The sequence below is a fragment of the Lynx rufus genome, unplaced genomic scaffold (genome assembly GCF_022079265.1).
Source record: "Lynx rufus isolate CCGP_SWC_20201006 ecotype Redwood Valley unplaced genomic scaffold, mLynRuf1.p SCAF_17, whole genome shotgun sequence".
Taxonomy (NCBI): domain Eukaryota; kingdom Metazoa; phylum Chordata; class Mammalia; order Carnivora; family Felidae; genus Lynx; species Lynx rufus.
The window spans coordinates 49,828,527-49,843,596 of NW_025814831.1; the positions used below are offsets into that span (position 1 = coordinate 49,828,527).

General features: G+C 43.0%; 1 protein-coding gene across 6 annotated transcripts in view; it reads left to right on the plus strand.

Moving 5' to 3' along the window:
• The window catches only part of PYGL (glycogen phosphorylase L), a 72,390-nt gene extending 57,743 nt beyond the window's left edge, over positions 1 to 14,647 (plus strand). For 3 of the 6 annotated variants that reach the window (XR_006962089.1, XM_047079668.1, XM_047079673.1), the window contains one exon: positions 6,880 to 9,660. Coding sequence is in view for 5 of the 6 variants with exons in the window: in XM_047079668.1 (XP_046935624.1) it covers positions 6,880 to 6,900 (21 nt within the window). In the remaining variant the exon portion in view is untranslated. Of the gene's footprint in view, positions 1 to 806; positions 843 to 6,879; positions 9,661 to 13,449; positions 13,524 to 13,721 lie in introns of those variants that run through there. The other 3 variants (XM_047079666.1, XM_047079669.1, XM_047079674.1) reach the window with 3 other exon arrangements.
• The last annotated feature ends 423 nt before the right edge of the window (positions 14,648 to 15,070 follow it).

The window sequence follows — 15,070 nt, forward strand, 5'->3', positions numbered from 1 at the left end:
CAAAAAAGCTTATCATAAGTATATACATATACGAAAAACATAGTCTATATAGGGTTTGGTATTATCTGTGGTTTCAGGCATCCATTGTAGGTCTTGGAACATACTCCCCATGGATAAGGGAGGGCTACTATATGTATATGTATATGTTTGAAGGCATCTCAGAGCTACTAAATCAATGAGATTTTGAGAGCCAATAACAAAAAAAAAAAAAACAGCCACAAGATTTTGAGCTGCTTTTCCCCTCAAAGCAGTTGAAACTTTGAAAGCAACAGTGGTGGCTGCTTGTAGAGGCTTAGATCTAGAGAGAACTTTCAGCATTCCCACAGGATCAAAAGGACAAAAATTAGAGTTCAGAATCTGACAAGAAGGAGGGCTCAAGAAATTTCTCAGACTTTTGTTGGGACTTCAAAGGACTACACCCTGGGAGTAATGGTGAACTAGAAACAGACCAGCTGTCATAAAGACTGAAGCCCAGCTTCAAATCAGCTCAATTTCTGATTGAATTCAGGTGATCTCCCCTCTATTTTAACTGCCTTTCAGAAGAAAAGTAACTTTGGAATATTATCCCTAGTCCCTCAAATCACCTCTACAATTTCCATAAACAATGTCTACATTTAATCAAAAATAACTAGGCATACAACAAGTAAAAACAAAAACATAAAGAGACCAAAAATACAAAACAACAACAACAGATAACAGAAACAGATCAACAAAGGAAATAGATATTGGCATTATGATATATGGACTTTATTTTTTTTTTTTTTAATTTTTTTTTTTCAACGTTTATTTATTTTTGGGACAGAGAGAGACAGAGCATGAACGGGGGAGGGGCAGAGAAAGAGGGAGACACAGAATCGGAAACAGGCTCCAGGCTCTGAGCCATCAGCCCAGAGCCCGACGCGGGGCTCGAACTCACGGACCACGAGATCGTGACCTGGCTGAAGTCGGACGCCTAACCGACTGCGCCACCCAGGCGCCCCGATATATGGACTTTAAAATAACTTGTAAATAAACTGTAATATAGTAAAATATTTATTAAAATTTTAATATTTAATAAAATTTGGTATTACATAGTAAACAGTGTACTATGTCAAAAGAAAATATTTAAACTGGAGCACAGGAGCACCTAGGTGTCTCAGTCATTTGTGTCTGACTTTGGCTCACGTCATGATCTTGAGGTTTGTGAGTTTGAGGCCCGCATCAGGGTCTGTGCTGAAAGCTCACAGCCTAAAGCCTGCTTCAGATTCTGTGTCTCCCTCTCTCTCTCTGCTCTTCCCCCACTCATACTCTGTGTCTCTCAAAAATGAATAAACGTTTTAAAAAAATGAAAAAAAATAAAAATAAACTAGAGCACAAATAGAAAAATGTCTGGAAAACCCAGAAAAGAATATTGGAAACATACAGGACATGGGAACAGATCTAAAAAAATACATATAATTATAGTCCCAGGGGGGAGAGAAGATGAAAAATGGGGTAGGCACAATATTTGAAGATATAATGACCAATTTTCCAAAATGGATGAACATCAAGCCAGAGTTCAGAGGTATTATGAACCCCAAGCAGGGTAAGTACTAGGAAACCCACACCTAGGAAAATCACAGTAAAAATGCTGAAAACCAAAGACAAAAAGAATCTCAAAATAACCAGAAGAAAAAGTAAACATTATCTTCAAATTAAGGAGCAGCAGTAAGACTGGAAGCTGACTTCCCAATGGAATAGTGAAAGCCAGAACAAAACGGATGATGTCTTCAAAGTATTGAAATAAAATAACTACCAACCAAGTATGCCCAATGGAAATATCCTTCAAAAATGAAGATAAAATAAAGATATTTTCAGGCCCAAACTGAGAGAATTCTTCACCACAGACAGGCAGAACAAAATCCCAAATGAAAGCACAGAAATGCTATAAGTAGTAAAAAGCAAAGAAAAGGGTAAATCTAAATATTGACTTCATACTATAAGAATAGTAATGTTTTATGGAGTGAGTAATAAAGAGGAAATTAAAATACATGATAGCAAGAGTTCATAAGTCAGGAATGTAAATGGAATTAAAGTGTTCTAAGGCCATTGCATTATCTAAGAAGTGAAGTACTCATTTGTGTGAGAATTTAGGTCAGATAAATACAGCATCATCAACACTGTGCAGGAAGTGTGTGCAGGGAGCTATGAGAACTTAGAGGAGCAGGAAATAATATCTGCTTTATTTCCATAACTAAGTAAGACTGCGTATAGCAGGTGACTTGCTTTCAAATGTTATGTAACTCAACCTGACCTGTATTGACAAGTTAGGTTTAAGATATAACGCAAGAGATTACGTGCTTTTAACGTACATCAAAATCCCCTTGTCCTATTCACAGAGATTCTAATTCGTGAAAACAGCTAGGATCCAGGAACTGTGTGCTTATAACAAGCACCTCTGGGGATTCTGATACAGGCAGCTGTCAGAACACTTTGGGAAACACTAACATAAACGTGATGGAAGAAGGGCTGCAGCAAGCAAGTCCTGCTTGTTATTTCATAAATGTATTTTTTCCTCCCCTATAATCCAAATTACTCCATAGTAACATTTACTTCACAGTGAGGACTTTTTCAAAGGTAATTTTAACTGTTCCTCAGCATTTACTTTTAATTTCATGATCTTGAAGAGCAACTGTTATTTTATATTAAATAGAAAAAAAAAGCTTATTACACTATCAGAAACTGTCTCAGGTTGGGGTGCTTGAGGCATCTCTGTGTTCTGAGCGTGCACAGTGTTTACTTTCCCACCCCCAGCTAAGAAATAACGTGTGAGCATTTTATGGTACCTTTCTCTTCCAGTACTTTTGCGGCATTGGTTGCAACTCTGTAAAGCAATGAAAATTAGTACATTTGTGAAGCAGTAACTTAACAGTCAAGTGAACAGTACAGACATCCAACATGAGCATCTGATGAAAGCTCTGGACCCTCCGCCAGAACACAGACACAAAATTTCGCATAGGATTTCAAGGAGTTCCACTGGCCCTAAATTAAGAATCCTTTTCTTTAAAACTCTCAAGGAGAGTTCTGGAATGGGCTTCAGTGTCACAGATGACCGTAGAGCTACACCCTCCCATGCATTACAAACTAGCACCTGCGATGGCAATGTCTCTAGCCACATGTGGGATGTGAGAGAAACCAGAGCCCCCTCTCCTGGCTCAGTGCTCCTTCTGTGCACTGCTGCCTTTGATATGACACCAAAGTCCTAAGGACCCACCTAAAGCCATCTTCAGACCCCACTTACCCTGTACCCAGAGAGTGGCCCCAGAGACACACAGGGGTGGTACCACATCTCTCCTTGGTCCACTCATAGACACAAATAGCATCTGCAGTCAGCCCCTCCTCTGTGGGCTTCCCTGTGGAGTCCCCGAACCCTGGCAGTAAGGAAAGACAAGCACAGAATCACTACCTCCAAAACCGGGGCCATCAAAAGCCCTCCTGCTTATTGAAAAGTCCTTATATACTGTTCTTAACACATACCTCTGTAGTCCACAGACAGGACATGAAAGCCACCGTCACTCAGCACCTAGATGACAAAGGAGCTGTTACCATTTTAATTAGGGGGTGTAAACAGAAAAGGTGGTATAACCTCCTCAACACTTCCATAAAACTGGTTGTGATGGTTTCATGGGCAGGGAATAGATGAAATCTGCTGCCTGGCTTCAAATGTGAGAAGGTCAGACTCAACAGGAAAGGAGCGAGGCAGGGGCAGAGCAGGGTCAGACAGCCTGCTCTCACCCCGGCTGTGCCCCTTCCTGGCTGTGTGACCTTGAGCAAGCCACTAAACATCTGAATATGTAAATATTATTCTGAAAAGTGAAAAACACTAGTGGCTATCTTCAGGATTGTTGGAAGATTACGTGAAATGACATATTAAAGTGTCTTGGTACATAGTAAATGTCTGTTTCAAGAATTCCCTTGAGAACAGAAGGTCTACACAGAGTTGTAGCAGAGGAGTCAAATGATGGGAAGATATTTATATTAAATATGAACAAAGAGTTAATATCAATCAAAAATAAACAGATTGCCTGATTCTGTGAAACCATTGCCAAGCCCCAAGTGGATGAATGAGGAAGGAATACGAAAATATAATTTCAAATGAAATGAATTGCAATGATAGACAAAGAGAAAAGGGGGACAAAAATGGAAAATGTTCTTTAATCCTCACAATAGTCCCTAAAAGGTAGGTGTTATCCCCATTTTATAGATAAAGAAACTGAGTCCAAGGGTTTAGGTAACTAGTTCTTGGTGACCCAAATGGCTAGAGGCAGAACCAGGATTCACACCTGGGACTGCTTATGTCCAAACACTGCACTTCCCCTGCCATTGCATAGAGGTAGGTAGCTGAATCTCACTAGGAATCTTTAAATATAAATCCAACCGATAATGAGAAACTAAGTGAAACTTTGTAATATCTCCAAAATAGTCATCCAAGACACAGAGCAGTTAGGCATCCGGGGAAATTGGAGTATTCACGTGATCACTACAATGAAAGACCACTTGATGAAACAACTCAAGAACGGTAACAGATCTTACTCCTAAGAATTGATCTCTAGGAGAAAATTCCAAAAGAAGAATAAACTAAAGGCTTAAAGTTTTCTCTATCAATATTATTTAAATGATTTTAGCAGGGGGACTATTGACTTTATAATTAGATAATGTTGTATCTAAGAACAGTGGAATAGTTAAGTAAATAAACAATTGTCAATAAATATAATGGAGAATGATCACCTTTTAAATTAGTGACTGTGACAACTATGGAAAAACATGGAACAATGTGTGTGATGTAGTATTAAATAAGAGCACAACATAAAATTACATGCAGATGCAATCACAGTTATATAAAAACTTTATATAAAGAGATAAAGACGGTAAGGTGGATTACAAATTAATGAAAACAGCCGTGTTGAATGACTGAAGCTATGAATGAATGGATGAATGAATGAGACAATGAGAAGGAGGGAAGGAAGGAAGGCAAGAAGAAAGAGAGGAACGACAACAATAGTAAAGATCTAATTTTTTTAAGTTTATGTATTTTGAGAGAGCGAGAGAGGGCACATACATGAATGGGGAAGGGCAGAGAGGAGAGAGACAGAGAGAGAGAGAGAGAGTGTGTCCCAAGCAGGTTCCACACTGTCAACGCAAAGCCTGACACAGGGCTCGAACTCATGAACTGTGAGATCATGACTGGGCACAAATCAAGAGTCAGACACTTAACCGACTGAGCCATCCAGGTACCCCAAGATTTAATTTTTAAAGGAAATCATCCATTCAAAGAAGAGAATGAAGCACTAAGATGTTTGGTCAGGCTGGGAAATGATGACCATGGCACAAGGTATCCAGGGTCAGCCTGGGGGAAGAAGTCTTATCATACCTTTCCCTCCCACCCCAACTACCACAAGCATGACCCGGCTACTTTTCACACCTACACCTACGATTCTTTTCCTTTCTGTGCACACAGGGGATATACAATTCAGCTTTGCCAAGAGTGGGAGAGGGAAAAACACATGTTCTCATGGACATCAGCTTCACCACCATCTGGCCTAGGAAGTGTGGAGAGTGAGGTGCAGGGTAGAAAGCAAACCTAAAAATTAATAGACATGATCATCCCAGGCAGAACTGCATCCAGACCACCACTCCTCCGCAAGAGTCAGTCTGAGAAGGCAGTGAAGAAAGGGAGGAGTAGACAAGAGAGGAGTTTCTTGTCTGAATAAAGGAGGGAGGATGAAGGGGGCACTTGGCCATGCTGGGCCTGGCAGGATTCCCATTAACGCTGTCACGCCAGGAAAGGGCTCTGAGGTGGGAGGGCATGTGGGAGGAGAGATCAGGTCCTGCGGTCAATAACTGGACAAGAAGCCTGGTCACCTGAGGGAGAGGTGACCCAATCAGGGTGTGGGAGAAGATGAACAGGTAGCTGCCCTACCAGCCATGAGTCAGATATGGCTGAGTGGAAAGCCTGCTCCCTCACACTTGGAAATGCAGGGGCCGCGCCCCACAAACTGTAGTCAGGTAGCAGGCTAGCGAGAAGAGCAGTGTGGCCACCATTTCACTTGCAAAACCCTTCATGGGACTGAAGCCAGAGCCTGAATGACTTTTTTTTTTTTAATGTTTATTTATATGTGAGAGAGAGACAGAGCACAAAAGACAGAGTGAAAGAGAGAGGGAGACACAGGATCTGAAGTAGGCTCCAGGCTCTGAGCTGTCAGCACAGAGCCTGACACAGGGCTGGAACCCTCAAACCGTGAGATCATGACCTGAGCTGAAGTTGGACACTTAACCGAGTCACCCAGGTGCCCCCCTGAATGACTTTTAAAAGCAGACATTCTATGTCTTTATCCTCTTCCACCAAAAGAAAAAAAAGGAGGGGGGGTTGTTTCCCATAGGAGTAACTTTCACATTTAATATACTCTCTCAACCCTCCTCCCAGCCCTCAGAAAAATCAAATAGGTCTTCAACTCCATCCGGTGATGAAGGTAATATATTTATGAAAGTGTTTTGGTTCTCAGAGATGTTCACTTCTGTTTTCATCCCCCGTGGTGACTGCAGGGAGAGAAACCCATGTGAGGGACTTTGAGCCCTAGACACCAAACCCACTCTCAGGAGCTCTCAGTAGATATCCGTGCTGAGGGCTGAGAAAGATCTGTGGCTGTAGCCCAAAAGAGAATAAATAAAGACAGAATTGGTACCTTGAGGCCCCTTCAGACATACCTTTACGAGCTTTAGTCTGTGAGGAGCTGCCCTGTAAAGGAGGTAAAAAAAACAATTTAAAAAAAAAAAAGAGCAAGAATTAGGAATTACCATGACAAATCCAATAAAAATCACTATCATGGTTCTGCCATCTGACCTCATGCCTTTCTTTTTCAGGTTAGAAAAGTAAATAACTAGGAGGAAGGGAAATGGTTTTTGGTGTCATAGCCCACTTGGATGTGTCAGGGTGAATGATGGATGGCTCCCCACCGCTGCTGTGTGCGTCTGTATGGGTGCCGGATGCCCAGGTGGCCAGTGCTTCTCAAAAGAGGCATGTGATTAACTACTGGTAATCCACTTCCTTTCACTGCTACACAGCAAAACTTATTTCTAAGAATACTTTTAGAAGCTAAAGGAAAATCAGTTCCGGAAAGTGGCTTTTCAGAACAAAGGATGACACAGCCATGTTCACTAAACTAAGATGTGCCTGTACCCTGTTCACCCTGCCATTAAGTGCAAGATGAAGTGAAGGAGACAGACTCACAGTCCCGAAGGTACAAGAAACCCTTTTTCCCCCAAATAACCATATCATCTACTCTCTATTAATAAAAGGGAGACAAAGATGATTCAAAAGGCAGAGGATTCTTTTAAAAACCATTTGAATTTTTGTTTTAGAGCCAAATGTCTTCAACTTCCGTGGATCATGGAGCCCTTAAAACATGTAATTAAAGTTATGGACCCATTTCCCAGAAAAATATATCCACACCTGACATTTTCTGTACAATTTTGTGGAAGAGGTTCATGGACCCTCCGGGGTTTTTCTCTGGGTCCCAAGTCTAGAACCACTATTTTCAGCAAGGTCCTGGTGACCTCCCATTTGGCCTCCTTTTGGCTCAGTACTGCTGGTAGCAAGCTGAGACTTCTGGCAGGGAACAGGAAGAAGCTGGGGCTAACCCCAGAGCCAGTAAATCTGGGATAACAGCAGATTCACACAGAGGGGCAGAAATGAACGTGTGGGCAAATACATACACTGTAGCACCGTGCCCAAGTTTGCCCAATCAGAACAATGTTAAACAGTGTTGAAAGATGTTGAATTTCATGGAAAGCCTCTGTAAATCTCTCTCTAAAATGGACATCTCCTGAAAGCCCTTGGTGCAAAGTCAAGTCTTGAGAAAGCCATCAAGACAGAAAAAGAGAGTGAAAAAAAGACGCAGGCAACAGAGCCTAGGGGCAGATTCCAGAGCTTGTCACTTAGTGTGCAATGTCCCTTCAGAGACAGAGCTGGGTCTGTAGGTCTCTGAGGCACGTCACCCCTCCCCCAACCCAAAGCGATGCAGTCACAGCTGATAATCATCACCGATGACAGGCCCACTGGAGGCTCTGGCAGCACATCAAAAGGGAGCAGGACTTCAGGGAGGCGTTCTTTGTTACAAAGCAAGGATGGAACAACAGAGAGTGGGCTGAGGCATCAGTATGCTAGACTAGAACCAGTCAGATGGTCCCCAGTACCAGTGGTCAGAATTCCAGATGATGTCTCATAGGGAATCCATGCATTTGATTAATAGGATGCATGGTAATTAAGGAATCTCCATGTACTTCTGTGAGAAGACCATTGATATGGAAATTGCTCTCCTTTTCCCCATATCTCATGCCTGTTCCCTTTCCAGTTATCCGTGGGCTCAGTTCATCATTTCAGACACTCTTTGGAGTAAAGGAACCACTGCCTTCCTTGAAATTGGGATCCAAATTTTAGAAGTTAGTCTTTCAGTTAAAGATCTACTTTATTCTACATATGGAATATGTAGGGTTTTTTTTAAGAGAAGCCTATTGCCAGAACGCCCTCAAATTTCCACAAAGGAGAAAAGACTATATGGAGGCATGCTTACAGAATTGAAAACTGAGCTCTGCCTTTTATTCCCCTATGGGGATGAAATGCTACCTCTCTCTTTAAAAAACAAAAAACTCCAAGCAAAGGCACTGACCTATGTTCCGCGCTGCCATGAAGATAAACAATGATTGGATTGCCATCATGAAGGGCTGCTTCATACCAGCAACGGTCCTTTCCCTTCGCATCTTCACCCCGGCAGCTGGGAACCGTGTGCCTGAAGAGCAAGGAAAGGTTTTAACAAACAGAGGGAATTGGCTCTCCTAGCCAAAGTCTGAAGCCCTCCTTACGTCAATCATAGATATAGATTTATATGTTTATATATGTATAAATATATACTACATATTTATGTATAGAAATTTCTGAGTATTATATGCACCTGGTAAAAATTAAAATATAATACCACAAACATCTTACAGTGAAAACCACTACTCTACCCCACCTCCCTCATGCACAGAAACAATCCCTTTTAACCATTAATCTTCCAAGACTGCGAATCTTAGGTGCTGTCCATTGAAATGAAGTCCATTGGGTGGAAACAAGTAAAAGACAATAGGTATTTGTCACCTGCTGTTTGTTTCACTGAAAAAAACAAGTTGAAAGCATTTAAAGGGAAACCAGTTTAGGTAGGAGAAAAGAACTTTAGTGTGAAATGAAGCTGTTCTCCAGAAAGCTGTGACCTTGTGATTTTAAACACCTGCCTAAACACCAGTTCCTCCACCCTGTTAAATCAGTGAATGAATCCTGAGGACGCAAATCCTGCCATATGACATGTCACAAAGGGACTTGGAGAATTGGCTACGTAATGATAAATCTTCAGTCCTCTCAACCGTTTAGGGGCACAAAGTCTGACATCAAACCCATCAGCACCGAGAGGACAGGCATCACTGCCAGCTGGATAAGCCAGGGCAGGAGCAAAGAATAAAAAGATTTTCAAATGCCAGCACAATTAACCACACGGTGCACATTAGGAAGAAGTTATGTGAACCCATGTTGGTTTCCACACATTCTAGGAACACACGTTTGAACTCAGGAAGAGGAAGCATAAAACAGGACACTGGAAAAATGGCAGCCAAGAACAAGTAGTAGAACCAAACAGAAAAAAATATTGACATTAGCATAGCAAAAAAAGCAATAGAACGCTCATGATTTTCACAGTTGAGTGTCTTCTCTTTGCCAAGCACTGTGCTAAGCAGTGAAAACCCGCCAACAAAGTCACCTACAAAAGTTACAGTCTTGTAAAGAAGACTGACATTAACCAAATAATCGCACAAGCACTGATTGAATTACCGTGGGAATAAATGCCGTACAGGACAAGCACAGGTGGCCTAAAATGGGAGATGAGGCAGGGCTTCGTTGAAAATTACCAAATTACCATTGAAATGGAGACCCTGAAGATGAGTAGGCAGTTAGCTGGCCGAAAGGAGGGAGCAAAGTGTTGCACTCAGAGCATATCCTGCGAGAGCGTGGCTTGGTGTGCAAGGAGGCCAGCAGGTCTGCAATAGTGTAGGAAGGCTGGTGTGGAATAAGGCAGAAGAGTGAGGCAGGGCAGGTCCTTCAGACCCGGTGAAAGAGCCAATGCACAGAGCAACACCCAAAAGACTTTGCACTCCAAGGTAAAATTAGTGAGAAGCAAATTCAGGTAGGTCAGATATCCGTACAAAGGGAAGGTGTATGGAACAGCAAGAAACACCAACCTCTCCACAGGTGACTCACACCGTGCTGCTCACCCGTGCCCTTGTAACATGAAAACCACGTCCGTGAAGCGGCCCAGTGTCCCTCAGTGCACTCACCAGATTCCCAGAATCACCCCAGGTTCGACTCTGATATAGAAGTTCACTGTGTGAGCAATCTTTAACTCCGGTCTCTTTAAATCCACAAGAAAGGGTGCTTTGACTAGAAAGCAGAAGTCATTATCAACACCCCAAATCAAATCCCGTGTCTTTTAATCACTATCGAAAAAAGTAGTTAGTCTCATAGTTAACGTGGTTTCTAAGTTGCAAGCTACCACACGAAATTCTTAGCAAAGTATTTTACTTTATAAACTAGGAGGAGCCCACAGGACAGGTGCCAAAACAAAAACAAGACAACAATAAAACAACCCTAAAGCAAGATTTTAAAATAGCACCAGTGTGATAGGCCATAATAGAGTTTATTCAATCCTTAGCCTAGCCTTAAGCTAAAAACAAAGGAGACTATTCCCCTAAAAAGTTAAGAGGGTCTAGAAGAAAGGAATGAGTATTCTTCCTATGTCAAGCGTTACTGTTTCCACTAAATAAAATCTAATCATGAGCCACAAACCATGAGATGGCCAGAATCAACAGACCTGTGGGACCATGCAGTGAGAGCAGTGGCTGTGTGCTGGAAGGACTGTGTTGTTACAATGTACACTGTTACATTAATTAACAGCACTCAGTAGAAAAAACACGGGAAAACAGATTACTCACATCAGTGTCTCCCCACCCCAGCTCTCTGCTCTCTCTCTCTTTCAAGGGGTACAGGTAAAATGAAGAAGCAAGAAAGTAGAGAATACACCAAGCAGTAAGGTATCCATATTACCAGCTAATATGAAGACTGAGCTCCTGAAGTTAAACCCCACCCACAAGGCCATGTTTTTCTATCCATCTCCCCCCAACAGTTTGCAAGGATTCATGCTAGACCCCCAAGCCAGTGTTAAACAGGTTTCAGATCATTGAAATCTAGCCACAATTTTATTTTATCTTTTTTAATTTTTGAGAGAGAGAGAAAGTGCGAGTGAGGGAGGAGCAGAGAGAGTGGGAAAGAGAGAATCCCAAGCAGACTCCACACTGTCAGTGTGGAGCCTGACACAGGGCTCGAACCCATGAACTATGAGATCACAACCTGAGCTGAAATCAGACGCTAAACTGACTGAGCCACCCAGACGCTCCTCTAGCTACAATTTTATAGCTGACATGCCTTTTTCATTGTCACCACTTAAAGGGCAGTGAGGTCTTCATTTGGGAAAAAATATATAGGCAAATTAATGAAAGATATATACTTACAAAAATTAAAAAATATTAGCATGTTCATCAAAGGAGGAAAAATGTGTTCTTTTAACGGTTTACTAGTAAAGCTGTTGTACAGAGCCGCAATTTTTCTTCCTAGTGTTGAACAGGAACGTGGAATAGATCTGAAAGATATTGTGAAGCAAAAACAAGGTGTTGAAAATCAGTCCAAGTTTTGTCTTGGTGTGGTTTTTCTCTTAACAACCAAATAGAATTTCAGAGACTAACACTGGGAATTACAGGTGACTTGGCATTAAAGCAAAATGTTTTACAGAATTGTAGGTCATTAGGACAGATCAGGACTGGGCACTAAGGAGAATAGGAAAGGAAGGCAATAAATCAAGGCCCCAACCAGCTGCTGAAAAAGCCCAGGTTTCACAGAACAGAAGTGGGAGGGGGCATGAATGCACCAGGGTCAGGCCCGTTCCCCCAGTGCATCCCCAAAGAAGACCAAGGCTGGACCCCAAAGTCATCAGGAAATAGGATGCAGACTACTAACAGGTGCCACAGTCTTGATCACATCACGATTTAGTGCTGTATGTGTTAACTATTATTAGTCTAAAGCAGTGCATGAAAAATCATCAGATTCCCCAGTCTTCTGGCTGGGTCTTAAGAAGAAATGAGCCAATGAAAGAAAAATCCCCACTTCTGACGTGACATCCCAGGTAAGAGTGGCTGTGAGGAGCAGGGTGGGGAGCAGGGGAGTACCTGGAGGTTGTTGCTGCATCAGGGCGGGGGCCTGGTCAGGAAATGGGACACAACAGGCCATACACATTTTGTTTATTCTACTGTTTGTTCCCATGACACAAACCACCCAAACCAGGAGCCATCAGCAGACAAGTTAGTTAGGACTTGTCCATGAGGGGTCACTAATGCCACCTCGGTCTCGAGCCACATCTCTTATGAGGGTTGAATGCCTCCTACCTTTGAGAAATGAGGGACACAGGAAGTCAGTGTCACCACTTCCTGCTTCCAGTTTTTATCCACATCATCCATTAAATAAATCCCTTTCCCTCTTTCACGCTGTCAACGTAAAAGACTGCTCAGTGTAATCAAATCATGAGGTTGTGGGACTGGAAAGCATTTTGGATGCACTGTTTCCCACCCCCCCCCGCGCCCCCCCCCATTTCTCTGCTAGACCAGAGCATTTTAAAAGATAGCTGTTGTTACCTGCAATTTGCAAATGAGGAGACTGAAAAGTTTAAGTAAGTTCCCCAATGCCACAGAGCCAATGAATGGCCGAGTCACGTGTACCCAGGTCGGTGTGACCCCAGAGTTCTATGAAGATGTCCAATGAGCTGTCACAGTCCCAGTGAATGCTGCTTGCCATCCACACAGGCACAAATGAACCTCAAGAACAAGGCTGGCTTCTGGCAGCAGAATTCAGTCCTTAGAGGAAGTTGTTTCAGGACCACCCCCACTCCCGCCTTCTCCCCTTTTGCACCCTTGGCCTTTCTTAGGGTCCATTCTTCCTCCCACACTCTTCTCCCTTCCTGTTCCTGTGTCCTCAAGGAGACTTCTGACTCCAAAGTCATCAAAGAAAGACCTCTAAAAAGAAATTCTCCCTCGTATTAATACTAAAAATTCAGAGTGCTTATATGTCTGGAAGAGGCATGAAGGGAGATCATGCATCGCCAATGAATTTCCAGAAATTCTGCAGGCTGTGGAAAAGAGACGTGGGCTAAGTGTAATGGGTAGCCCTCCAAGTAGCAGGCATAGGCAACTGCCTACGCCTAAAATCAGCAAGGAGAAAATGAAAATGATTGTTTCATAATACTTTAAAATAGCCTGCATGAAGGAGGTGGGAAGGAGAGGACATTGTTGTTCTGATTTTAGAGATAAGAAACCAACACCCCAAAGAAGCCGCTTTGAGCCCCAGATCAAGTCCAGACGGGCAGAACGGAACACAGGTTGAATTCTTATGCTTCCTTCCAGTTGGCTGGCTCAGGCTTTCTTTCTCCTGATTCTCAACTCACGCTACCCTGCCTGTTAGTCTCCCGCTAAGTTGTCTTTTGAAGGTAGCAGGGTGCTTGGGAAGCAGAGGCAGTAGAGGGAAATATGTTTCTGTTTTTAAAGAATAATTCATACAGGACCCTTCTCTCAAATAGCTCAAGGCACTTCTGTGAGAAGCACTGCGGGAAGAGAACAGAGTGACCAGATCCCTCGGAGCATCAATAATGCACAGCAACTTCTTTTAACTAGGGGTTGTCAATTTGACTTCCCCAAGATCAGCGGGGGATCAAAAGTCACCAGTGGCTAACAGACCTTATTTGAGTGGAGGATACAATTTCAGCCCAATCCCCGCTAACGGCCAGCCACATCAAACAGCCACCTTGATGCTTTGGTGTTCTTTCGCCTGCCCTTTGATCAGCTGTGGCTGTAACTGCACAGCATCCCACAGGGGCCACAGAACCTAACTGGATCATTCTTACCTTGGAACCTGAGTTGCTGCAGGGTGAATCATTCATGTTCACTCTCAGAGGCACCAGCTTTAGGAAGCCCAACTCTAACCCCATTTGGCAAGACAGCTATTCCAAATAGTAAGACAATGCCACACAGGCGTCCCATGTACCCATTCATTCAGCCAACATGAATTGATCACCGAGCACCTAAGTTATACCTGTGTTCTCCTCCCTTCTTTCCTCCCAACCATATCCTCCCCTCCCGTCAATCCACTCAAGGGTTTCTTCTTTGTTGAAGCCTCTCACTGAGATAGACCTTCCCACGGTGACCTTCCCTCTCTTTTCACCCCTCCCACTAATTATAATTGGGCCTCAGTTTGACCTGTAATTGTTCTCCAGTTGTTTTCCCACTATCAGTCCTGCGTTCCCACTGATGAGAACCACATGGCATATAGTGCTGTTTTTACGGTGCTCCCTGTCTAGCTCAGGTCCGAGAACTGTCCTGCAAGTAGATCTCTCTCCTAATGGAGAAGGAAGCAATGCGTATTAGTAGCTTCAGGGTAGAGAAGAAGGGCTTCATTCTCTTTTCTGAATTACAATTGAAAATTAATCAATGGGAGGGACAACTGGGTGGCTCAGTCAGTTGAGCGTCCAACTTCGGCTCAGATCATGATCTCACAGTTCATGAGTTCAGGCCCCGCATCGGGCTCTGTGCTGACAGCTCGGAGTCTGGAGCCTGCTTCGGATTCTGTGTCTCCCTCTCTCTCTGCCCCTCCCCGCTCATGCTCTGTCTCTCCCTCTCTCTCTCTCTCTCTCTCTCTCAAAAATAAATAATAAAACATTTAAAATTTTTTAAAGAAAAAAAGAAAAGAAAATTAATCAACGTGAGCTTCACAAGAGCAGGGATTTGTGCCAGTTTTATTTACTTCTTTGTGCCCAAGCCTAAACTAGTGCCCAATAGGGAGGCGATGGCCAGTGCTGTGGAAAGAATGAATCTATCAGCCTGCTCATGGGGGGCGGGGGGTATTCTTAAATTATCCAGAAATGCGAAGACT